At 40.8% G+C, this 27,880-nt stretch overlaps 1 protein-coding gene across 5 annotated transcripts in view; it reads right to left on the bottom strand.

The window, feature by feature from the left end:
* Camsap2 (calmodulin regulated spectrin associated protein family member 2) overlaps window positions 1-27,880 on the bottom strand; it is a 128,800-nt gene that overhangs the window by 62,102 nt on the left and 38,818 nt on the right. For all 5 annotated transcript variants that reach the window (XM_045144418.1, XM_045144406.1, XM_004659540.2 and 2 more), the window contains exon 3: window positions 6,735-6,896. In XM_045144418.1, coding sequence (XP_045000353.1) covers window positions 6,735-6,896 — 162 coding nt within the window. The remainder of the gene's footprint in view (window positions 1-6,734; window positions 6,897-27,880) is intronic.

Genomic DNA, 27,880 nt, shown 5'->3' on the forward strand with positions numbered 1-27,880 from the left:
TGCCTGGTGTGTCTGAGTTACAATATTACTAGAACACACTAAACTCTAAAGGAGGGTACAAAACAAAACTGGAAAAAGACCAAATAATGTAAAGATAACACATTCATAATTTTGGGATAGCTTTTTATAATTTCACCATCAATATACTCTTATCTTCTATGATTTTGCTTTTCCTTGTGATTTAAATTTAAATTCCTTTTAGCCACTGGTGCTATTATTAACTATTTTAGCCACACACAGATGCAACAGCCCTCCCAACCCTAAAAAAGCAACAAGACTAGGATGTGCCAAAGCAAGAGTCACAAAGAGAATATATACATTAATGTGAGAAGCAAGGGTAAAGTCACAATGAGAATAATGAAGCTGAAGCTTATATGATGGAGCAAGAAAAACAAAAAAAAAAAAAAGAAATACAAGTTCAGGTTGACCCAAGAGGTTTAAAAATGAATCTAGAGGGCTGGAGAGATGGCTTAGTGGTTAAAGGTGCTTGCAAAGCCTAATGACCCAGGTTCAATTCCCCAGTACCCATGTAAAGCTATATGCACAAAGTGGCACATGTGTTTGGAGTTCATTCGCAGCAAGCAGCCCTGGCACATTCATTCTTACTAGAGTGAGTGTGTCACTGGGGAAATAAATAAATAAATGCATAAGTAAGTAAAATGTAAAAGTTAATCTAGAAAGTGGATGGAGTGGATATGGCTGCAAAACAATGGTAGACAGTCCTAATTCCCTTGTGAAGATTTCCGAAGTTCTGAAGTACCTAGATTTTTGTTTTTTGTTTTTTGAGGCAGGGTCTCACTCTAGCCCCAGGCTGACCTGGAATTCACTATGTAGTCTCAGGGTGGCCTCCTACCTCTGCCTCTTGAGTGCTGGGAATAAAGATGTGTGCCACCATGCCTGGTTTAGCTTAATTCTTTAAACTACTTTTTACTTATTTATTTATTTAGTCAATGTTTGTTACCTTGCACCTCCTACTGGAACACCAATAGCCTAGGTTTTAGAACTTAAAAGAAAAAGGTACAAGTCCCTACACTCTCATGCATAAGACTATTCAAGTAGGGAATACAGATTTTAAAAGAGATTTAGCAAAGTATTTGAAACTCTTAAAAGTGCTATGCAAGAAATGAGTTAAGGGCTAGAGAGATGGCTTAGCAGTTAAGTACTTGCCTGTGAAGCCTAAGGACCCCAGTTCAAGGCTCAATTCCCCAGGACCCACATAAACCAGATGCACAAGGTGGCGCATCTGGAGTTCATTTTGCAGTGGCTGGAGGCCCTGATGCGCCCATTGTCTCTCTTTCTCTTCTCTGTCTGTTGCTCTCAAATAAATAAACATAAACAAAAAAAAAAAATTAAAAAAAAAAAAGAAAGAAATGTGTTAAGAGTAGAAAAGAAGGGTTGACAGGTGCCTACTTCAGATAGGGTTGTGAGGAAAAGTGCTGTCCAGGCTGAGAGGTGATGACACAGAAGCACAGGGCAGGCAGAAAGTTGGAAGACAAGCGGCCTGAGCGGCTCATGTGCAGGAAACATCCCATTCAATGGTCCTAAGCTACACAGCTGGAATGAAGTGAGAGAGATGAGAAAGAGGAACAGTGGCCATAAGCCTAGAATGGCTGATCAGGTGATATTTTGAAGATCATGGTAAATTCTGCAGGGGAGAAAGTTTATTGTTCAAATCTACTAAGGAGAGGAGGGCTTAATAAATACCTTGAGTTTTCCACTGAAGCTTCAGAGGGATAGCTTGTTCTGTCAGCTATTTTCCCCTTGTGAACACCTGATCAGAAGCAACTTAAGGAAGGGGAGGGATTATTTCTGGTTTATGGTTTTGAGGAGAAATTTCATGGCTGGAAAGGCATGGTAGCCAAAGCAGGAAGTCACATAGGCAGGTGGGCAGAAAACAAAATGAATAGGAAGTTGGTGGGCTACAAAGCCTCAATGCCAATCCCCAGTAACAGTCCCTAGAGTGAGGCTCCCAAAGGTTCCATAACCCTCCCAAATAGCAACATTAACTGGGAAGCAAGTGTAAACACACTTTAAACACACAAGCCTATATGAGACATTTTCATTCAAGGCACAACACTTGTATTTTGTACTTTAAAAGAAAAGACTGAGCTGAGTGCGGTGATGCAAACCTTTAATCCTAGCACTCGGGAGGCAGAGGTAGGAGGACTGCCGTAGTTTGTGAGTTTGAGGCCATCCTGAGAATACAGAGTGAATTCCAATTCAGCCTGGACTAGAGTGAGACTCTACCTCGAAAAACAAGAAAAGAAAACAACAGTAGCAACCCCCCCCAAAAGAGAAAATGTTAAAAAAAAGTTAAGTTTAAAATAAGGATGGAGACATGTACACTGGGTTTGTCAGCATGGACATTTTAAAAATATACATTTTATTTATTTACTTGAGAGAGAGAGAGAGAGAAGGAGGGAGAGAGGGGCAGATAGAGAGAATGGGTGCGCCAGGGCCTTTAGCCACTGCAAACAAACTCCAGACACATGCACCCCTTGTACATCAGCTTATGTGGGTACTGGGGAATTGAACTGGGGTTCTTAGGCTTTGCAGGCAAACACCATAACTGCTAAGCCATCTCTCCAGCCCTGGAAAAATTTTAATTTATTTATTAGAGAGAGAGAGGCAGGGGGAGAGAGAGAAAGAGAATGGGCTTGCCAGAGCCTCCAGCCACTGCAAATGAACTCCAGATGAATGCGCACCCTTGTACATCTGGCTAATGTAGGTCCTGAGGAATTGAACCTGGGTCCTTTGGCTTTGCAGGCAAATGCCTTAACTGCTAAGCCATCTCCTCAGCCCATGGAATTTTTTTTTAATGTATTTGAGAGAGGAGAGGAGAGGGGAAGGGAGGGGAGGAGAGAGTGTATGGGCATGCCAGGGCTTCCTGCCACTGCAAATGAACTCCAGATGCATGTGCCACTTTGTGCACCCGACTTTACATGGGTCCTAGGGAATCAAACCCCAGTTGTTAGGCTTTACAATCAAGCACCACTAAATTATCTCTCTGGCCCAACATGGAAACTTCAGTGAACAACTAAGGAACAATTTCTGGCAGGAATGGTGATAGGAGAAAAAGCAGAGAAGGCTAACAAATGAGTTTCTGATGTTTGAAGAAATTCTAAATGGATAGGGAAGTCTAGTTGGATGAGGAAACATGGTAACAAGTTTGTAGCTAGAGTGATTGGATAGGAAATGAGATGAGGCAGGTGAGTGAGGAAGTATCAAGGTGGTTCAAAGACCAGTAATATAAGCATCACCTGGAACCTATCAAGAAATGCAGGCTAGCCGAGCATGGTAGCACATGCCTTTAATCTCAGCACTCTGAAGGTAGGGGGACTGTAATGAATTTGAGACCAGCCTGAGAGTGCATAGTGAATTCCAGGTCAGCCTGGGCTAGACTTACAAAAATCTAATTTTTTTTTTTTTTTTTAAAGTTTTCAAGGTAGGGTTTCACTCTAGTCCAGGCTGACCTAGAATTCACTCTATAGTCTCAGGGTGGCCACAGACTCATGGCAATCCTCCTACCTCAGCCTTCTGAGCAGTCGGATTAAAGGCACGCGCCACCACATCCAGCAACAATCTATTAAAAAAAAAAAAAAAGAAATGTACTAGTGTGGTGTGAGCTTGTGCTACACAGCAAAATTGTGCGTGTGTGTCAGAGAGAGGGGGGGGAGAAGTGGAGGCAGGCAGTCGAAAGATAAGGAACAGTATAAGAAATTAGGTAAATGGTTTCAGAAGTCATCATTATGTTGAAGCTGTGGTTTTTGTTGTTTGTTTTTTGGTGCTGGGGATTGAATCCAGGCAGGCGAAGTCTTACATGGTAAGTACATACTCTATTAAAAGCTGAGTTTGCGTGAGAATGAAAATACTTAGTAGCAGAGGTCAGTAAGTTAAAAAGGAGACAAAGAGAAGAGAAAGGAAGGGAGGAGGGTACTTAATAGGTTGATACTGTATATATGTAAGTACAATGATTGAGATGGGGAGGTAATATGATGAAGAATGGAATCTCAAAGGGGAAAGTGTGAGGGGGGAGGCAGGGAATTACCATGGGATATTTTTTTATAATCATGGAAAATGCTAATAAAAATTAAAAAAAAAAAAAAAAAGCTGAGTTTTGGGCTGGAGAGATGGCTTAGTGGTTAAGGTGCATGCCTGTGAAGCCTAAGGATCCAGGTTGTATTCTCCAGGTGCCACATAAGCCAGATGCACATGGTGGCACATGTATCTGGAGTTCATTTGCAGTGGCTAGAAGCCCTGACGAACCCGTTCTAACCCCTCACCAACTCTAATAAATTGGGGGGAAAAAAACAGCCGAGTTTTTTCATTTACTTATTTTGAGATAGCAGTCTCACTTTAGCCCAGGATGACGTGGAACTAACTCTGTAGTCCCAAGCTGGCCTTGGACTCACAGTCATACTCCTACCCCTGCTTCCCCTGCCAGGGGAGAAAAGTCAAACAGCCTTAACTAACAGTGGATCCTGTGAGCTACACAATCGGCCAGCCAGGTGAGATGTGCCCACTGGTGCAATAGTGATATACCTGCTTTGGGAATGTAGTAGTTTGAAACATAAGTCCTCCATAAACACATGTGTTGTGTGCTTTCTCCCCAGCTAGTAGCAACTGGTAAGCAGAGCCTTGTTGGAGGAGGTGTGCTGTTAGTGGCAGGCTTAGGGGTGTTATAGGCAGATTCCTCTTGCCAGAGATTGGCTCACTCTCCTTATGCTGTTTTCTACCTGCTGTGGCAGAGGTGATGTCCAGCCTCTGCTCATGCCATGCTTTCCCCTGCCAACATGGAGTATTGTCTCAAAATTGTAAGCCTTAAAAATAAACCCTATCAAGTTGGAGAGATTACTTAGTGGTTAAAGTGCTTGCCTGCAAATACAAAGGGCCCAGGTTCGATTCTCCAGGACCCATGTAAGCCAGATGCACAAGGTGGCCCATGTGTCTGTCTGTTTGCCTTGGCTGATGGCCCTTGCAAGCTCATTTTCTCTCTTTTTCTGTCCCTCTCCCTATTTCTCTCTCAACAAATAAATAATATGTGTGTGTGTGTGTGTGTGTGTGTGTGTGTGTATACACGCACATTTTTTAAAAGCCCTTTTGCAAGGTGTGGTGGCACACTCCTTTAATCCCAGCACTTGGGAGGCAGAGGTAGGAAGATTGCCTTGAGTTCAAGGCCACCCTAAAACTTTTTGACCTTTAGTCTTGTACTTCTCTCTGTCTGCCTGGGTCTGTGAAGGCAGGCCTGTTTCTTCTGCCATTATGGAACTTCCCCTGGATCTGTAAGCTTCAATAAATCCCTTCCTCCATAACTGTGCCTAGTCTGAAAGTTCATCTCAGCGAACCTGAAGCTGTCTGCTACAGGGGGACAGAAGACATCATGGGTTGGAGAGATGGCTCAGCAGTTAAGGCACTTGCCTGAAAAGCCTACAAACCAGGCATCCATTCCCCAGTACCCACATAAAGCCAGAGGCACAAGGTGGCGCATGAATCTGGAGTTAGTTTGCAGTGGCTGGAGCCCCTGGTATGCTCATGCTATCTCTCTCTCTCCTGTTTCTCTCTCGTTGCATATAAATAAATAAAAACATATACTAAAAAAAGACATCAAAGATGAAGAGAGACTAACGGAAAGAAGGATTCAGCAGGAGGGGGCTACAGGAAGGGGTAAAGAGAAAGTAAGAGGAGGGGTTTATGTCACAAAAAAAAAAAAGCTTAAAACAAGCTGGGTGTGGTAGTGCATGACTTTAATCCCAGCACTCAGGATGCAGAAGTAGGAGGATTGCTGTGAGTTCACGGCCAGCCTGAGACTACAGAGTAAATTCCAGGTTAGCCTGGGCTAGAATGAAACCCTGCCTCAGAAAAACAAAATATAAATAAAATGTTTAAAACAAAATAATCACTGAATACTCACTGTGTAAAATTCCCTATTTTGAGTGTTCTGAATTATGTAATAACCTAGTATAAACTAGATTAATCATAAGTAATCATTACTACTAACCATACAAGGACAAGTCTAGATAATGTTGAATATATAATAATTTGTTTTCATCATTTTTAATAGTGTGTTGATAGAGGATCTCACTATAGCCCAGGCTGGCCCAGAACTCATTATGTGCCCAGGCAGGCTAACCTCGAACTTGTAGGCATTCCTCTACTCTACCCGCCCAGTGCTGAAATTAACAGGTGTGAACCACCACAATGGGTTGTTAACAATTTTTATAATATATTTTCATTTATTTGACAGAGAAAGAGAGAGAGAAAGAATGAGTATGCCAGGGCCTCCAGCCACTGCAAATGAACTCCAGACCCCTTGTGTGTATCCCCTTGTGCATCTGAGATTAAGATCTTACGTGGGTCCTGGGGAACCAAACCTAGGTCCTTTGGCTTAGCAGGCAAACGCTTTAACCACTAAGCCATCCCTCCAGCCCGGTGTTAACAATTTTTAAACCAGAAGTTTCAAGTAGCCGGGCATGGTGGCGAACCCCTTTAATCCCAGCACTTGGGAGGCAGAGGTAGGACAATTACTAACTAGGTCAAGGCTACCTTGAGACTACAGCATGAATTCCAGATCAGCCTGGGCTAGAGCGAGACCCTACCTGAAAAACCCCCTCCAAAAAAATTCATGTAAATTGCTTAACTTTAGCTTACACTTTGACTTAAAAAGTAATAGTATAGCAAAGTATAACTGAATATTTCAGGTTATTAGAGCCATTTTCAATCACATGTAATCCTACCTTATTCATCCAGTACATGACAGCATCTTCAATATCATAGGGCAGATCTGTAGCTTGAAAAAATGCTGAATACTGTTGAGCACACGCAATAACTTTTTCTACGCTGACCATCTCTACAGTATAAGCCATCATTAGGGTATCTATCATGGCCAAATGAGCACTCTGAAAACATAAAAACACAAACAGTTTAAAAATTACACTTAGAAATTCCTGTTTACATTTTCCAACAAACAGTAAAGTTAATCCACTGAAGACCCACCTTACTCAAAAAGCTCCTGCTAAAGATCAGTCAACAAGGTGAAAGAATTTACTGTTCAATACTTAGCAAGGATCTAAGGTAAGATGCTATTATCTCTGATGCCGAAGGATCTTTTCCTTTTCCCCGTTTTTACAGTATAATCCCTCATATATATATCACTTACAAATTTCAGAATCACCTTTCCATATCTTTTACACCCACGTATTACAAATTTAATCTCAAATCTATTCTATTCATTTAGATTGTTACAATTTGAATTCAGACAATAAACATGTTTCACTTCTGAACAAAACAATTTCCCCCCCCCCGGAGGTAGGGGCTCACTGTAGCTCAGGCTGACCTGGAATTCACTATGTAGTCTTAGGGTGGCCTCAAACACTTGGTGATCCTCCTACCTCTGCCCCCCGAGTGCTGGGATTAAAGACATGTGCCATCATGCTTGGCTAAAAATAAAAAAAATTTTAAAAATTAAAAAAATAAATTTAAAGTTTTCTTTTCTGAGACTGAGAGAGAGATGGACATGCCAGAGCCTTTCAGCCACTGTGAATGAACTCCAAATGCATGTGCCTCCTTGTGCACATGTGCGACATTGCACATTTGTGTCACTGCATCTGGCTATGTGGGACCTGGAGATTTGAACATGCATCCTTAGGCTTCACAGGCAAGCATTTTAACCACTAAGCCATCTCTATAGTGCCCTCCCCCCACCCAAAAAGTTATTTTGATTGATTTGTCTGCCTCTGACTTCTTCCTCATCTAACCCATACAGTTCAGGAGTTTCTGTTTTTCCTTTAGCACCTTTCTAACTTCTTTTATTTATTTGCTTGTATATTCTGTTTTTTCGAGGTTGGGTCTCACTCTAGCTCAAGCTGACCTGGAATTCACTATGTAGTCTCAGGGTGACTTTGAACTCATGGTGATCCTCCAACCTCTGCTTTCCGAGTGCTGGGATTAAAGGCATGCACCAACCATGCCTGGCTTAATTTTTTTTTTTAAGATTTTATTTTATTTATTTATTTGAGAGAAAGAGACACAGAGAGAGAACAGATGTGCCAAGGCCTGCAGCCGCTGCAAATGAACTCCAGATGCGTTTGCCCCCTCGTGCATCTGGCTTACGTGGGTCCTGGAGAATCGAACCAGGGTCCTTTGGCTTTGCAAGCAAACGTCTTAACCGCTAAGCCATCCCTCCAGCCCCGGCTTAATTTTTAACATACAAAACTGTTATATGGTGGTTAAATAAACCCAAATGTTACAAAAGTATATAAACTTGGATTCCTTCTCCTTGTCATTCCTCAGCAATGTCAGCTTGGTATGTATGCTTAAAAAAATTAATGCAGGGTTGAAGGGATGATTTAGCAGTTAAAGCACTTGCCTGCAAACCCTAAGAACTCAGGTTCAATTTCCCAGTGCCCACATAAACCAGATGCACAAGGTGGCACATGCGTCTGGAGTTTGTGTATGCCCATTCTCAAATAAATAAGAATAAATAAAATATTAAAAATATTAAGGCACACCGTTGTTTCCTATCTTCAGCATTATAAACAATGCTCTAGTAGTGTACTCCCCAAGAGATAATTAGTTGTGGGGGTACTGGATCATGGGAAACCACATTTTAAGTTTTGATTAACCAGTAATCTGCTACACAGAAAAGTTCAATCAAGGACTGGAGAGAGGGTTTAGAGGTTAAGGTGCTTGCCTGCGAAGCCTAAAGATGCACGTTTGACTCCTCAGATCCCATGTAAGCCAGATGCACGCGCTAGGTGGCACATGGTAACTGGAGTTCGATTGCAGTGGCTGGAGACCCTGGCGTGCCAATTCTCTCTCCCTCAATAAAATAAATATATAATGTTTTTAAAAAAGTTAAATCAACCTTATCTTGTACCAAGAGTGTTATCACCAGCATCTCCACACATTTTTGCCATAGTAAATATTACTGACTTTTGCTTTTCTCAGTTTGTATCTGCATTAACAAGAAAAGATCCTACTCTTGTTAGAATCTGCAATTATCTATTATTGGGCATACTTTTAGGGGGTGGGCATGGGGTTGGGAAGACAGAATCTTACTCTATAGTCCTGGCTAGCTTAGAACATGGACTAGGTAGGCCTGGAACCTGCAGTGATCATCCTGTCTCTCCAACACTGGGATTACAGATGTGAGCCACCACATCCAGCCTCTGGACATGTTTTTATAGCTAGCAACCGTTTACATTTCTTGTTTTTAAAAACTCCCTGTTCAAAAAATGTTTTTTTGTTTTTTATCTTTTTGGTTTTTCAAGGAAGGGACTCACTCTAGCCCAGGCTGACTTGGAATTCACTATGTAGCCTCAGGGTGGCCTCAAACTCTGGTTGATCCTCCCACCTCTGCTTCCCATGTGCAAAAAGGCATATGCCACCACACCCAGCTTCACATCTTTTGGAACATTCATCTTTCTTAACTGATTTGCAAGAAGAGTCCATCATATGCTAGATATATTGTTAGTGTTCTGTGATTTTAACAGCAATGTTTGTCTTAGCTTCTCATGGTAAAAGCTGTCACGATTAATGTTTTCCTTTATGGCTGTGGAGTCATTACTATCCCAATATAGAAATATTGTCCTCTATTTTTTCTATTACTTTAAATTCGTCAGAGGGTCTGAAGAGATAACTCAAGAGGTTAAAGGTGCTTGCTTGCAAACATACATGGCCCAGGTCCTATTGCCCAGGTCCTATTATTCGGTATCCATACAAAGCCAGATGCACAAAGTGGCACACGCATCTGGAGTTCGTTTATAGTGGCAAGAGGCCCTGGCACTTCTATTCTCTCCCTCTGCTTACAAGTAAAAAATATTAAAATAAACCTGGCATGGTGGCACACACCTTTAATCTCAGTACTCAGGAAGTTGAGTAGGAGGATTGCTGTTATTTCAAGGTCACCCTGAGACTCCATAGTGAATTCCAGGACAGCCTGAACTAGAGAGAGACCCTACTTCAAAAAACAATAAATAAATAAATAAAAATGGAACCTGGCAGAAATGGAACTTGTGTAATCTATAGCACCCCCTGCTGCCCAGCCTAGCATGCTATCTAGACAGACAACCCAGGGATCAGCCTTCTATATTCACCAACCAATTGTGTCTTCTTCCTGTCCCAAACTCTACAATTCTGCCCTGGTCCTCTCTGCTTCTCTGCTTGGCCTGCCCATAGCTCTCTTTAGTCAGGCCACAAGGATACACATGAGTTGGGCTTCCCCCTTACCCAGCCTAGGGGGAACAGCATAAAACTGTTTCTTGGTTTGGATGGCGTTTCCACTTGTCTCTGCTGTATAGCTTAGGGTAACTTCTCTCTGTGATTACATGCATGATTTTCCTCTAGTTTTTCAATCTACTGTGTATGGGTTGGTTCGTCCCAAGTTTCCCAGCACAAGCTCCTAGATTCTACTTCCCATGTGCCAGCAGCTTTAACCTGTCTTTGAAAGCTACAATTTGTGATTTCTCTCTAATAAACTCAGTAATTCTTAATTTTTCCTTGAGTCCATCTTTATCAATTCTTTGTTAAAGGTAGGACAGAACCCAAAACTTGGGATTCATAGATTTTGTAAGATTCCTCCATTACCTCCAAATCCTGCTACTCTACTAAGGATCCTCAGGAGCTGCCAGGGTTTTGTCACCTCTACATAGTGACCCACCTACAACCCAGTCTCTATGTCAACAGATCCTTAAGGGCAAGGACATTATCTCAGTTATCCTCCTAGTCTCTACATATAGTCTGGTGCCTGAAAGTTAGCCAGGAGAGGAGGGGTGGAAAGAAGGGTGGTTGCTTGCTTGCTGGCTACCATAAACTTAACTAAGAGCTTTTGCTGCTTTTTAAAGGTTGAGGAAGAGGATTTTGACTGCATTAGGGCAGAGGCTACAACCTCTATAACACTTCACAGTACTTAGAGAAAAAGAGATGTTTTGTATGAAGCAGAAAGCTTCATATTGGCAATCATAATACCAATAGTAACTTCTGCTTATATGCCATATGCAATGCCAAGTACTTTATTTACTGAATGATTGATTGATATAGTTTTTTTTTCTTAGGCAGGGCCTCACTTCAACCCAGGCTGGCCTCAAACTCAAAGTGATCCTCCTACCTCAACTCAACCTCCAAAGTGTTGGGATTAAAGGTGTGAGCTACCACATGGAGTAGCTGTGATGAGCATGTAAGGACCAGCATATGGTCCAGGGCCAGTTTAGGATAAACAAGTTTGTTGTAAGAGTAAAAAATGCAAAGTCAAAGCTTGTAAGCAAAACTAAGACTGTGTGCAGTGACGTAGTAGAGATTAGCAGATGTGTGTGTGAAACTATTAGATAAGTATTGGAAGGTATAAAAACCCCAGCTGCTCAGCAACCATTGTCTCAGTCTCCCCGACACTATGACTGACTGAAAGGTTACTAAGCAGTCCTGACTGAGACCCCCGCGAGACACATCACCGATCCGAATTCATCAGCCCGACACTCTGTTCGAATGATCATCCGTAAGCCAGAGCACTAGTTTACGCCAGCAGACCAAGACTCGGCTTGAAGCGCAGCAAACCGAAAGTAAAACGTCGCAGCTCGAACCTCGCGTTGGTCAGGTTGTAAAACGTCGCAACTCAAACCTCACATTGTCAGGTTGTATACATGTTAGACTCCTTAAAAATATTCTTGTGTTAGTAATGTAGCGATGAATATACCTTGGTTATATATTATTTTGTGCGTGACTTTCATCCCAGTCAACTCCTTTGCAAGTATACCAGTGTCTGAGTATCATTGGCCTTCGCCGGCGGAATCCTCTCAACCAATCATCTTTGAGAGTGCTCGCGACAGTAGCTAGTACAGTGGCACATGCCTATGGTCCCAGTTAATGGAGGCTAAGGGCACATCTATTTGAACAGACTAGTTAGCCAGTAAGCCCCAGGATTTCCTTGTCTTTGCTTCCTCAGGTCTGGGATTACAGATGTACCACAACACAGATGCTGGGGATACTAACTCAGGTTCTCATGTGCAGCAAGCATTTTACCATTAAGCCTTCTCAGCACCTTAAGATTTCTTTTAGCAATTTGTTCCACAGATAAGAAAGAAGGAAAAAGAATTCACAAATGAAAAGGATTATTTTTTAAAAAAATTAAAAAAAAATTATTTATTTATTTATTTGAGAGCGACAGACACAGAGAGAAAGACAGATAGAGGGAGAGAGAGAATGGGCGCGCCAGGGCCTCCAGCCTCTGCAAACAAACTCCAGACGCGTGCGCCCCCTTGTGCAACTGGCTAACGTGGGACCTGGGGAACCGAGCCTCGAACCAGGATCCTTAGGCTTCACAGGCAAGTGCTTAACCACTAAGCCATCTCTCCAGCCCGAAAAGGATCATTTTAGCATGTCACAAGGAGCATGTCACAGGGAGCTTTGTTAGGTAGTTAGCATGACTGGGCCCAGAAAGTAAAGGTAGGAATGTCCTGTAAATAATGTGCCCTTGTAATCTCCATTTTGCTGGAGGTCAAAGGATGATTTTATCTCTTGCCTAAAAGAGTTCCCTGGATCTGTTTTTCCACAAATAACCTAAGACCCTCCTGTGAGGGAAGTCTCCTTTTCTAGAATTCCAATCTAATCCCTGTATTATGGTTGGTCAAGCTTAGACTCTAGAACTTGGAGCCATGGCTGGCCTCTTCTTGAGCTGGAAGACAGGGCCTAACACCATAAGGCTATAAATATGTTTATTAGGGGAGGGCAAGTTCTCTTGGCTGCCCATTCATAATTCCTGAACCTCCAGGTTCTGGTAAACCTCCCCTTAACCCTCTCTACCCGTTCCTGTCCTCCACATGGCAGGAGCTCTCTGTACTTTTCTGTTTCTCTTATCATGTTTCTTCCAGGCCCACCACATGGACTCTCAGTCACATGGGTATATTCACTTTCCTTCCCTTGATTCTGTTCTTCCTTCAATAAATGTGCCAATTTAATAATTATCCTTTTCAGTTTGGTTTGCCCAATTCTCTGGTTAAATACAAACACGAACTCAGAGTTTGGAATTCAAATGCCCCATAACAACAATAAAGAAGAAACTACTGGGCATGGTGGCAGACGCCTTTAATCCCAGCACACGGGAGGCAGAGGTAGGAGGATCACCATGAGTTCGAGGCCACCTTGAGACTACATAGTGAATTCCAGGTCAGCCTGACCTAGAGTGAGACCCTACCTTGAAAAACCAAAAAAAAAAAAAAAAAGTAAACTAAAACACTTAATAATGACCTCTCTATGTAAACATAATTATATATATATTATACATGAGATAAGTAAGAAAAAGAAACATAAAGCTAACTTAAGCTATGTTATGCAAAAAACACATATAATTTCTAGTTTACTGTAAAAATTGGGATAGTAAATATCAGTAATAAAAACTCAGCTGGCCATGGTGGTGCACACCTTTAATCCCAGCACTTAGAGAGGCAGAACTAGGTGGATCGCCATAAATTCGAGGCCACCCTGAGACTACATAGTGAATTACAGGTCAGCCTGGGCAACAGAGTAAGACCCTACTGGGAGGGGGGGTACAGTTAGGGTGACTAGATCCCTGGGTAAAAAAGGTAGGAAAGTTTGCACTTGCTAGAAATAGAAATGGTTTGACTCAGATGTCCCCCATAAACTTAGGTGTTCTGAATGCTAAGTTCCCAGCTGATGGAAATTTGGGAATCAATGCCTCCTGGAGGCAGTGTATTGTTGGGGGCAGGATTATGGGTATTATCGCCAGTTTCCCCTTGCCAGTGTTTAGCACAGTCTACTGTTGCCATTGTTTTCCCCTGCCATCATGGAACTTCCCCCTTGAGTCTACAAGCCAAAATAAATACTTTTTTCTCAAAAAGCTGCTCTTGGTCAGGCGATTTCTGCAACACCTAGTTCCCTAGACCTGTTTTCCCACAAACATCCAGGACCCCTCCTGGGAGGGAGGTCTTTCATAAGATTTAAATATTGTGGTTGGTCAAATTCAGTCCCTGGAACTTGGTGCAAGGGCTAGCCTCTTCCTGAGATAGGCCCTAGGCCTAAACAACTAGCTGTCCATCTGGTTCATCTGAGCTGGAAGACAACCCACCACCATAAGGTTATAAATACCTATGCAAGGGGATAGCAGGCTCTCTAGTCACGTTGAGTGCCTTTCCTTGGCCAATGTTACAGTCTACATGCCTCCCCCCACCCCCCAAGGCAGGGTCTCACTTCAGCTCAGGCTGACCTGGAATTTACTATGTAGTCTCAGGATGGCCTCCAACTCAGCGATCTTCTTACCTCTGCTTCCCGATTGCTGGGATTAAAGGTGTGTGCCACCATGCCCAGCTACATTTGTATTAAAAATGGTGTAAATGCTGGCTAGAGAGATGGCTTAACAGTTAAGGAGCTTGCCTGTAAAGCCTAAGGACTCATGTTGACTCTTCAGGTCCCATGTAGGCCAGATATAAGGTGAAACAAGTGCAAAAAGTGATGCTAGTATGCACAGTCGCACATGCACACAAGGTGGCGCACGTGTCTAGAGTTAACCACAGAGTGGCTGGAGGCCCTGGTACACCAATCCTTTCTGTTTCTCTCTCCCTCTTCTCTTCTCTGATAAAAAATAAAAGTATCGTGACTGCCTGACCTGCAGACAGAGAGCCCCAACCCTGCACCGAACACAACAGGGTTGCCAGTGGCTTCAAGTCTGACCACTCTTGCTGCCTTTCCTCTTGCAGACAGTAGCACACCTTCAATAGTTGCCTTACGACCTGACCCACTGCTTTCATGTTTCTGACCGAATGATTATGTTACAGAGAATGGGAGTCTGGGCCAGCATAAATAAATGACACCAAAAATAAGTAGATGAGAGAAGCAAATGAACATGAGAAATGCTGGTTCAGAATGGGATTTTGGTAATGTTTTATAAGTAATTTTCCCCACTTGATTCTTCTTTTATAAAATCCCATAGAACAGTGTTTATGATATAGCCATTTAATATATATAAAAACTATAAAGAATATGTATAAATATTTTACATAAATGTAAGAGCATGTAGAAGCCAATATATAAATAAATTGTTTAAAAAACTAAAAAAAAAAAAAAAAAAAAAAAAAAAGTACAGCACCAGCTGGGCATGGTGGTACATGCCTTTAATTCCAGCACTCAGGAGGAAGAGGCAGGAGGACTGATGTGAGTTCGAGGCCACCCTGAGACTATATTGAATTCCAGGTCACCCTGAACTAGAGTAAGACCCTACCTCCAAAAAATAAAAAAAGATATAAATAAATAAATATATGCTGAAAAGATGGCATAGCAGTTAGGGCACTTGCCTACAAAGCCAAAAGACCCAGGTTCCATTCCCCAGGACCCACGTATATGAGATGCACAAGGGGCGCACACATCTGGAGTTTGTTTGCAGTGGCTGGAGGCCCTGGCGCACCCATTCTCTCTCTCTCTTTCTACATGCCTATTTATCTCCCTTTCTCTCTCAAATAAATTAATTGTTTTTAAAAATGGTATAACTGTTAAATGGTCAACCAATGAGTTCTATGTAGAAATAAAGCACACTTATATATGAGAAATGAAGGTTAGGGCTATTTAGAAAATGAGTTTCTAAGTGTTTTGAGAACTGTATTAGCCTCACAAATTGATAAGACAGATTTCAATGATTCCAGGACTTTTGTAATTCTTACATCAACTTAGATATATAACTAATAAAAATTCCTAAAATAAACTGGTCTCAACCCAGTACAGTGGCTAGAAAACCTTTTAGAACCAAGCACTCCTATAGGGCAGAGGAGGGAAGACTGAGGTCACAGACATGAAGCATTTGAATTATTCTATTAAAATGATTTATACAACATACATGCATCTGAATGTTTTCTCAGTTAATACCAGTTTAGTACAGATCATACATGTTTGCCATATGAACTTTATTTAATCTCAAATGGTAGTAAAGAATGTTTAAGTGTGGCTATTTGGACAGATACATAAAAGAACTGCTCACTGGAAGTCAAATTAACATAGTAAATAAAGGAAACATCTTACAGAAGCCGTTCCAAATATGGCCAACCATCAAAAAGATAACAAATTTCCTGGCCTCAAACTAATTATTTCAATCTCTGGACAGAAACACAAGGATAGCATATTAACAGGAATCTTGCTTTTTAGAGTCCCTTGCTGACACAAGAAATTAATATTTCTATAGCACAATTCCAACCACCTCACTTTCACTGTCTTCCCAAGAACTATCAAGCAAGTTCAAAATTATGTGAATAATACTCAAGTTCCTCAAGACCTCTCTCTAGGTCTTCTCACCTCTTCATATAAATTGTAGCATAGGTTGAAAGCAACAATATAGTCTCAGGCTGGCCTCACCTCACTCACAGCCTCCAAATGCTGAGATTAAAGGAATGCACCACCATGCCCAGCTTTGGCAAATTCTTTTTTTTTTTTAAATTTTTATTAACATTTTCCATGATTATAAAATATATCCCATGGTAATTCCCTCCCTCCCCACCCCCACACTTTCCCATTTGGCAAATTCTTAATTTCTTTCAAATTCTTAATTTCTTTGCGCTTCAATACTCTAAACTACAAAGTGAGGGAGGTAATGACAATAGTATAAAGCATTTTGCATTACAAATAACATGACTTGCTGGGCAGAGTATCACACATCTGTAATTCTCAACATTCAGAGAGCATAGACAGGAGGATTGCAAGTTCAAGGCTTAGATTGGGTTGCATAAAACATGTCTCAAAAAGCCAACGTCTGGGGATGTAGCTTGGTGTTAGAGAACTTGCTTAGTATGAGTGAGGTTCTGAGTTCAATTCCCAAAAATTCAAAAAAATGAATGAATGAATAAATAAATAACACAATTTTACATCAAGAATAGGGTTACAGCACATTTGAAAAGCCCAAATGTCATACTAAGGTATTTTAAAAAATATTTTATTTATATTTATTTATTTGAGAAAGATACAGAAATAGGCAGGGGGAGAGAGAGAGAGAGAGATAGAATATGAATGGGCATGCCAGGGCCTTCAGCTACTGCAAACTCCAGATGTGTGCGCACCCTTGTGCATCTGGCTTAAATGGATCCTGGGGAGTTGAACCTGGGTCCTTTGGCTTTGTAGGCAAGTGCCTTAACCGCTAAGTCATCTCTCCAGCCCTCGGTTTATTTTGTATGAGGGATGCAAGGACAATACACCATCTGCGCATCAATAGAGCACAAGACTTTGGGACAGAAATCACATAAGCATTTCAATAGACGCAAAAAAATAAAAAAGCATTTGACAATATGATAAAAATGCTGAGATCCCTGCCTTTTGTACAGACTTCCTGGGGTGGGGGGATAAAAATGTTGAAGAAGCCTAATAAAGTGGTGTCACACACCTTTATTCTCAGCATTTTATCCCAGCCCAGACTGACTTAGGAGGATTGCTGTGAGTTTGAGGCAAGCCTGGGACTAGAGAGAGACCCTACCTTAAAAAAAAAAAAAAAAAAGAAAGAAAGAAAAAGGATACAGGCTGGAGAGATGGCTCACGGGTTAAAGGTGCATGCAAAGCCTGATGGCTGGGCTGGGATTTGATTCCCCAGTATCCACATAAAAGCCAGATGCACAAAGTGGTGCATGTATCTGGAGTTCACTCACAGTGGTAGAAGGCCCCAATGGGCCTATACTCACTCTTCCTGTCTGTCTCTATCAAATAAATAAATGAATAAAAATATTTATAAAGAAAGAAATAAAAGAAATACAAATAGGAAAGAAGTCAAATGATCCCTGTTTGCAGATGGTATATACATTTATGTAAGAGACCCTGAAGATTCCATGATTAGATTCGTAAATTTGATAAACTCTTTCAGTAAAGCAGCAGCATACAAAAATAAACTAACAAAGCCAGGCATGGTGGCACACACCTTTAATACTGGCACTTGGGAGGCAGAGAGAGGTAGGAGGATCACCTTGAATTCCAGGCCACCCTAAGATTACAAAGTGAATTCCAGGTCAGCCTGGGCTAGAGTGAAACCCTACCTCAAAAACAACAAACAACAAAAATAAATTCCAATAGCATTCTTCCCACAAATACAAGAAAGTCCTAAAACATTAAACAAACAAACATAAGACCAGAAATTTTAAAAAAAGCAATCATAATCAAGAAAAGCCAGTATGGTAATAGCACAAAAAGACACAGACTAACTGAATACAATAGAAAACCCATATAAGAGTGCAGAGTTATATTCATCTGATTCTTGACAATGGTGCTCAAGGGTAAATGGGAAAAGGCAGGCTTTTTAACCAATGGTGCTGGATAAATGACCTTTTTTGGGGAGGGTTGGTTTTTTTAGGAAGGGTATCACTCTAGCCCAGGCTGACCTGGAATTCACTATGTAGTCTCAGGCTGGTCTTGGAACTCACAATGGTTCTCCTACCTCTACTTCCTTGAGTGCTGGGATTAAAGGCATGCACTACCACGCCCAGCCTGACTACTGAATATAAATTTCTGATTCTAAGATCTGTGGATGAAAAACATTTCTAAAGCTTCACTAAAGAAATTGACTAATGGGGGCGGGAGAGATGGCTTAGCAATTGAAGCGCTTGCTTGTGAAGCCTAAGGACCTCAGTTCGAGGCTCGATTCCCCAGGACCTACATAAGCCAGATGCACAAGGTGGCACATACATTTGGAGTTCGTGTGCAATGGCTGGAGGCCCCGGCGCGCCCATTCTCTCTCTCTGCTTCTTTCTCTGTCTGTCTACTGCTCTCAAAAAAAAAAAAAAGAAAGAAAGAAAGAAAGAAAGAAAGAAAGAGAGCTGGAGAGATGGCTTAGAGGTTAAGCACTTGCCCGTGAAGCCTAAGGAACCCGGTTCGAGGCTTAATTCCCCAGGACCCACATAAGCTATATGCACAAGCGGGTACATGCAGCTGGAGTTTGTTTGCAGTGGCTGGAGGCCCTGGTGAGCCCATTCTCTCTCTCTCACTCTCTGCCTCTTTCTCTGTCTGTCACTCTCAAATAAATAAATAAAAGTAAACAAAAAAACTTTTTTAAAAGGAAGAAAAAGAAACTGACTAATGGGGCTGGATGTGGTAGCACATGCCTTTAATCCCAGCACTTGGCAGGCAGATGTAGGAGGATCACCATGAATTGGAGGCCACCCTGAGACTACACTGTGAATTCCAGGTCAGCCAGGGCTATTGAGACCCTACCTCAAGGGGGGGGGGGGGAGAAATTGACTAATGAAATTTTGTTTTGTTTTGTTTTTCGAGGTAGGGTCTCACACTGGCCCAGGCTGACCTGGAATTCACTATGTGGTCTCAAACTGTGCCTCCTGAGTGCTGGGATCAAAGGCATGCACCACCACGCCCAGCTAACTAATGAAATTTAAATGAAACTGTTGAAGTTAAGAATTATGTGAGTAAATGACTAAGAGTCAATTGCTTTTATGATTTGAAACATAGTTGGTTCTTCACATAAATGCTTTTGTTTTCCAGATTTAAGGACACTGCTTCAAGCTAGCTAACAACAGTGTGGTACAACATTTTGTGCCCCTACACACCTTTTGACTCTTCTAAAATATAAAAACTATTTATGGCAATATGACTATAAACTGGCAATATGATTATTTGCATAAGTGTATAATAATCTATTCTCTTAAAACAGGATATGACTGAAAATACTGGCTTTGGCCATAGGCACTCAGTAGACACTACAGGAGAAATCTAAACTCCATTTGTATATGGCTCTCTAACTTAAGAAGTTTCTAAATTTGAAATTACTAAGCCGCTTTCAAAGGGGCAGTTATTCACATAGTCAAGCTAGATCTAATAAAACTAATCTCATTTGCAAACAAATTAGTTTATTTTCATATTTTTGGTGAAATCAGTATGACTTCAAAAAGAAATACTGTTTTCCTTTTTTTGGTTTTTCGAGAGGGTTTGCTGTAGCCCAAGCTGACCTGGAATTCACTATGTAGTTTCAGGGTGGCCTTGAATTCATGGCAATCCTCCTACCTCTGCCTCCTGAGTGCAGGGATTAAAGGTGTGCGCCAACACGCCTGGCTCCTGTTTTATTTTTAGTATTTTACTTTATTTACTTACTTATTTTGCGAGAGAGAGAAATGGTACACCAGGACCTCCAGCCACTGCACACAAACTCCAGACACATGTGCCACCTTATGCACCTGGCTTACATGGGTACTAGGGACTAGAACCCGGGTCCTTTTAGGCTTCACAGGTAAGCACCTTGACAACACTAAGTCATCTCTCCAGCCCAAAATACTGTTTTCTAAAAGAAGTTGTTAAGACTGAGCCAAGTGTGGTGGAGAACACCTTTAATCCCAGCACTCAGGAGACAGAAGTGGGAGGATCGCCATGAGTTCAAGGGCACCCTGAGAACACATAGTGAATTCCAGGTCAGCCTGAGCTAGAGTGAAACCCTACCTCAAAAAACAAAAACAGTGTTAAGAGAACACTACTCTATGCCTACACTGTCTATCATAAGCTAAGAAGAAACAAGCATTCTATCACCAGTCAGATAAGCACGTATGGCTTTCAATCTCATAGGCACCAATTGATGGGAGAAAATACAACCATTTTCTAGAGTCATTTCCATGATAATAGGTAACTGACATAGTGCATACTTTAGATATCTTTTTCTTTTGCCCAAAGATCAGGTTTTATCTTTTTATGACTATTTTTAATAGCCTTTGTTATTGAGAATATGACCATATCTATGGTAACACCAACAAGAACCTTCTCAATGGTAATGCTCCCTACACAAACACTATCTCCGAAAGAGAAAAGCCTTTTACTTCAAGCTCTATTCTGTTCCCATTCCTTCGAGTTACTTATGCAAGCATCTCATTTCTTTATTAGGCTGTCAATTACAGCCAATCATCAGTTAGCTTTCAAGAAAAGTATTGATGAGTAACATCTTAGTATTTCCCAAAATGACATTTATACAAAAGGATCACTCACTAAAAATCAAGATTCTAAAATGTTAATCGCTTATGTGGTAAAGTGATGCACCATATTACAAAAGGTTTGGCACAAGCAAATTTAGAGAAGATATGACACTACTAAAAAATTACTATCAGATAAAAGCTTATAGTGATATGTTCCAAACATGAGCACCATTTAGAAGTGAATTTCATCAGCTAGTTCAAATTCCAGCTAAAACAAAGAAAAGAAACATGGGCTTGGTTCAGAATTTTCTAGAATGTGCTCAATGAGACACAAGGTCCAGTGTTACATATTTGGACTGTGGTGACCTTGTAGCCAATGCCATTCTCTTTCTCCTGGAGCATGTATCATTCTTTTTCAATTTAGATATTTCTCTATGATCAAAACTATACAATATTTACTTTTAAATTTATTGGCATACCTCTAGTTATTCTAAAATCATTTGGGACAAAAGTTCCAAAGGCATGAAAATTCACTTTCTCTCCGTGTTCTTAAAATATTTTTTTAAATTTTTTATTTATTTATTTGAGAGCAACAGACACAGAGAGAAAGACAGATAGAGGGGGAGAGAGAGAATGGGTGCGCCAGGGCTTCCAGCCTCTGCAAACGAACTCCAGACGTGTGCACCCCCTTGTGCATCTGGCTAACGTGGGACCTGGGGAACCGAGCCTCGAACCAGGGTCCTTAGGCTTCACAGGCAAGCGCTTAACTGCTAAGCCATCTCTCCAGCCCTCCGTGTTCTTTTATAACAAAGCGATTGATTATCCAGTCTTGCAACAAAATAATTATTATGAACACCTTTTTTGGACACTAGAATGAAATTATTTTCAAATCAGAATATGTAATCTGACTTATTTTATTTTATTTTTATTTATTTATTTATTTTTAATTTTTATTAACATTTTCCATGATTATAAAATATATCCCATGGTAATTCCCTCCCTCCCCACCCCCACACTTTCCCATTTGAAATTCCATTCTCCATCATATTACCTCCCCATTACAATCATTGTAATTACATATATACAATATCAACCTATTAAGTATCCTCCTCCCTTCCTTTCTCTTCCCTTTATGTCTCCTTTCTGACTTTTTTTCTAAGATCTGTTCTAAGCAATGGTTTAACAAAACTGTTAGGCAAAGGAAACAGCATACTTGCCATGTAGCCTTAAAATAGGCTCCTTCACGTATGATTGTGCTCACTCAGCAGTGCTGCTGTCAATGGGACCTGGCCTCCAGACAGCAAGAATTTAGATACAAGATCTTCCAACGCCGTAAGTCTCAGTTTATATGACAAGATTACAGTATAACACACTGTTGGTCTGAAATTAAGTTACATGTGTTCCAACAGCAGCAAGAGCAACAAATAAATGCTTCCATGTTTATATAAAATAACAAAGTAAAAGCAGTGAACACAGTGAAAAGTGGCAAGGCATGAAAATACAGTTTGCCATCCAGATTCATGGTGGTGAAGATGTGAGTCTGTCAAAAAGAACCAGAGGCGGCTGCTGCTGCTGGCATGTAACAGCTGTTACTAGCGCTACTGTTCAGTTTGAGAGAATCCAAGAAAGCAAGTATAAACCAGGAAGACGTCCATACATAGTCACTTTGCTGATGAGCTCTGCATTTTATGCCAGGAATATCTGTGAAAGAGCAGTTTTGCCTTAATTTAGTTGGACTCCAGCCAATGTTAGTGCACTTCCACATGTGGATGACTGTCAACTTTCCACTGGCATACAATGCATAGAAGATCCTCAAGCATCCTGGTCATGTTGGGGCTTTGGACTTCCTCTCCTTGTGCTGTGATTGGCACATCATCACTGTTTCTTGCAAGGCAGGCATGACCAAAAAAACGACTGGCAGAAGCAAAGAATTTCCTAGCCAGGTTTTCCATACTTAGTTATCAATATCTGAACAACTGAGAGCTTAGTTCTCTCCTTTTCATGGTGACTGTTAAGATATTTTTACACGTTCTGTTGTGTGGTGAAGACACTCGTATTTCGTATTATCTGTAAGAATTTACCAATACCTTTGTCTATGAAATGCTTATTTACCATTGACCAAAACAGGAGAAAACCAAACAAAATGGAGACATTTACGTGAAATTGGCAATTTGCTGATGTAAAGAATATTCTATTTTGGGCTGGAGAGATGGCTTAGCGGTTAAGCGCTTGCCTGTGAAGCCTAAGGACCCCAGTTAGAGGCTCGGTTCCCCAGGTCCCATGTTAGCCAGATGCACAAGGGGGCGCATGCGTCTGGAGTTCGTTTGCAGAGGCTGGAAGCCCTGGCACGCCCATTCTCTCTCTCTCTCCCTCTATCTGTCTTTCTCCCTGTGTCTGTTGCTCTCAAATAAATAAATAAAATATGAACAAAAAAAAATATAAAAAAAAAATTAAAAAAAAAAAGAATATTCTATTTTGTTACTTTTAGAAGATTAACCAGGAAGCCTTTTTGCTTTGATACACAAGGTAGAAGAAAAGTAGGTTTTAAAGGCTGTATTTGAAAACACAAACTAATAGGATCATGTGAGTAATCATGTTGATTTACAGAAATACCTGGCCCTAAAAGCCATTTTCTTCTATATATATCTGAACACTGCCTACTAACATTTCTAATAGATTTAATATGCCTTTGTGTATTCATAGCCAACTAGAAAAGGTTTTGTTTGAAATTTTCTTTTCCTCTTTTTTTGAGTAACTTTTCCTAGTGTGCATCTCAGATCAGGACAGAATGAATTCTCTAACTTAGTGTCCCATCATCCCTATTATTTCTGGTGAGATTAAGTATAAAGGTAAGAGTTAAAAGAGGATGTTCCTTCATAAAGTATCAAAAACTAAGAACAGAAAAGATGTTGAGTATGTTATAGGAAACTATATACTCAGTACACATTTTGTTTCACTGAGTCTCATACCATAATTTCTAAGACAGACTCTAGCTGTAAAATTTGATGAATCTGAATTTTTGTTCTTCTAGTTGAATTCATTATTGAAATCCCTATAAGCTATAGCTGCATCCCTTTCTGTAACTGAAAACCGAATACCCTGTCTCAGAAATACTAAGTTTTCACCTGTCTTACTAGGTAAGCACATATGAGAAAGTACCATGGAAAAATAGCATATATAAATGATGTTCCACAGGTTTCTTCTAAAAAGTCTATCCCAGCAAACATTTTAAAAAGGTGCTGAATTAAAAAGGGTAAGAATCTGCTTATATAAATCAAGTTCACCAGGAAATGTGGGTGACACTTTCCATTTGTCTGAGAATTTGGAAAAGTAATCTCTTGAGAGTGAGAGGACACAGGGCTCAGGCACTTCTTCAGTGAAAAAACCTATTTAATATTTGAAATGTGGATATTTCTATGTAACAAATAAGATATCCTAGGTGCTTATCAATTTATATCCAAGCCCCAGGGGAAGGAGTGGGAGGCAGACACTATGAAATATCAATTTCATAGAGCTGAATAGAAGCTTGACAGAGTTAGTTTGTCTGAGGGCAGAAAACAGGCCACCTCAAACCACATGTCTATCTAGAGATTAAGTGAAACTGTGAGGGATACTATGTGGATGGAGGCCTTAATGTGACTGGTGCTGGGCACTGGTGGATATGTATGCACCCATGGGAACTAGGCTGATGGAAGCAGTCTTTCAGTTTACCTTCTTACAGCACAAGTTGTTCCTGACCACAGCCTCGGTAAGAAAGATGGGAAACATGGTGCTGATTACTTTCATGTGTCTGGGGAGGCTGAGGTGGTTAACGTCACTAGGGTACTTGCCAGTGCTCAAGCCTTCCTTAAATGGCACTTGTATGTCTATATTAATTCATCTATGCAAACTTGTGTTTTCTAGGTTTGTATTTTACACCTTTTGCCCCATTCGTTTCTTTCAAATATCAGGTTTAACAATGATGTTATGAATAATTTTCAAACCAAAGTATCATATAAGTAAGTCTGTGTGCTTTGTTCTCCTGGATGGTTTGAGATAAGCACATATCTGGTCTTCTCTTAATAAAGTCATCCATTTGTTGAGTCCAAAAAAAAAAAAAAAAAACCCCACAACAAACAACAACAAAAAAAGGAAATTATTAAGACTGCAGATTTGCAAAATCTAAGAAGATACAAATAAGTCATATGGAATCCTCTGGTTTTGGACAATGGAACACTCAGGAGCCATAGATCGTTATTAGAAAATTTTCAGTGCCAGTGATGGGATACCTCCACTGAGTTGTTGGCCAGGGAGGTCCCGGATGGCCCCAAAACATTATAGGCCATTGCTGAGGCCCTTGGTTTCCCACCAGGAATAGATGGTCAGACCCTATTACTGAAGATTCCACATACTTGGGCTGCAAGGCCACTGAAAAATCCTGCTGGAACTGAGCTCCATGCAGACCAGCTGACAGAAAGCTGGAAGAAGCCATTCTACATGTAGTTCAATGGGAGAGAGATACCACCAGTGAAGATACTCAACAGTGGACACTGCAAGCCTTATAATTGGCCAGCCAGGCCAAATGAGCCAACAGGTACAACAGTGGCACATCTGTCACGGTGGAAACTAACTGCCTTCCAATTGGACTGGAGGCCTGCTCCATGGGAGGGAATATAATCCTCATACTGAAAACTTAAAACAGGGGTAGTCATGAGCCTTAGGGGTGTAACATCTGCTGATGTCTGGATAAATGTATATACTATGCTTATCAAACTGCCCAGTAAGCACTTCTCTTAATATTCATACCCTTATATTAAAGTTACTCTCACTTTGGGTAGAAAATCTTCTCTTTTCAGATGGCAGTGACCTTGGGATGACTCAGAAGGTATCATAGTGCTGGAAAGAAGTGACTGGAGTACTGAGTAAAATCTCGATCACACCTTCCAAGGTTCAAGGTCTAATGCGGAAGAGGTGGCGGAAAGAATGTAAGAGCCAAAGGAAGAATAGGACTCCTTACAACATGCTCCCTCCAGACACAAAATGGCCTGGATATCCATGACCTCATAATGCCTGACACTACCTACACAAGACCATCATAAGAGGAGGAAAAGATCATGACATCAAAATAAAAGAGAGACTGATTGAGATGGGGAGGAGATATGATAGAGAATAGAATTTCAAAGGGGAAAGTGGGGGGAGGGAGGGTATTACCATGGGATATTTTTTATAATCATGGAAAATGTTAAAAATTGAGAAAAAAAAAAGACTGCAGATTTCCAAGAAGGAACAGGAAAAGCTTTTTCCTGAAAGCCCTATAAGCCTCAGTTAAAAAAAAAACTTGATGGAAGTATCAAGGGACAAGTCTTGTGCTTCATGTATAGATTACACATGAGTCTACAGAAAGCTCCTCAAACTGCCCAGTGCCATAACCCAAAATGTTTAAATGTAAATTGGACAAATAGCTGACATCTTGTAATACAGCTTTTCTCAAAATGGAAAAACAAGACTTCTGATACTAGGATTCTTCTCTTAAATTTTCCTTGTTCATGCTACCTTTTACTTGGCAGGATGACAGTGTCGTTAAAATCTCACCAATAACTGGCACAAAAACAGACATGTAGATCAGTGGAACAGAATAGAGGACCCAGATGTAAGCCCAAGTAGCTATAGCCACCTGATATTCGATAAAAATGCCAAAAATACTCATTGGAGAAGAGACAGCCTCTTCAGCAAATGGTGTTTTGAAAACTGGATAAATATCTGCAGAAGGATGAAAATAGATTCTTCTCTCTCGCCATGCACAAGAATTAAGTCCAAATGGATTAAAGACCTTAACATCAGACCGGAAACTTTGAAACTGCTAGAGGAAAAAGTAGGGGAAACCCTTCAACATATTGGTCTTGGCAAAGACTTTCTGAATACAACCCCAATTGCTCAGGCAATAAAACCACAGATTAACCACTGGGACCTAATGAAATTACAAAGATTTTGCACCGCAAAGGACACAGTGAAAAAAGCAAAGAGGCAACCTACAGAATGGGAAAAAATCTTCGCCAGCTATATATCTGATAGAGGATTAATATCTAGGATATACAAAGAACTCAAAAAGTTAAATAATAAGGAATCAAACAAGCCAATCAAAAAATGGGCTAAGGAGCTAAATAGAGAGTTCTCAAAGGAAGAAATACGAATGGCATATAAGCACCTAAAAAAATGTTCTACGTCACTAGTCATCAGGGAAATGCAGATTAAAACTACATTGAGATTCCATCTCACTCCTGTCAGATTGGCCACCATCATGAAAACAAATGATCATAAATGTTGGCGGGGATGTGGAAAAAAAGGAACCCTTCTGCACTGCTGGTGGGAATGCAATCTGGTCCAGCCATTGTGGAAAACAGTGTGGAGGTTCCTAAAGCAGCTAGAGATTGATCTACCATATGACCCAGCTATAGCACTCCTAGGCATATATCCAAAGGACTCATCTCATTTCCTTAGAAGTACATGCTCAACCATGTTTATTGCTGCTCAATTTATAATAGCTGGGAAATGGAACCAGCCTAGATGTCCCTCAACAGATGAGTGGATAATGAAGATGTGGTACATTTATACAATGGAGTTCTACTCAGCGGTAAAGAAAAATGAAGTTATGAAATTTGCAGAAAAATGGATGGACCTGGAAAGTATTATACTAAGTCAGGTAACCCAGGCCCAGAAAGCCAAGCACCACATGTTCTCCCTCATATGGAGATCCTAGCTACAGATGACTGGGCTTCTGTGTGAGAATGAAAATACTTAGTAGCAGAGGCCAGTAAGTTGAAAAGGAGACATAAAGGGTGGAGAAAGGAAGGGAGGAGGATACTTAATAGGTTGATATTGTATATATGTAATTACAATGATTGTAATGGGGAGGTAATATGATTGAGAATGGAATTTCAAACGGGAAAGTGTGGGGGTGGGGAGGGAGGGAATTACCATGGGATATATTTTATAATCATGGAAAATGTTAATAAAAATTAAAAAAAAAAAAA

Source organism: Jaculus jaculus, chromosome 1 (genome assembly GCF_020740685.1).
Source record: "Jaculus jaculus isolate mJacJac1 chromosome 1, mJacJac1.mat.Y.cur, whole genome shotgun sequence".
Taxonomy (NCBI): Eukaryota; Metazoa; Chordata; class Mammalia; order Rodentia; family Dipodidae; genus Jaculus; species Jaculus jaculus.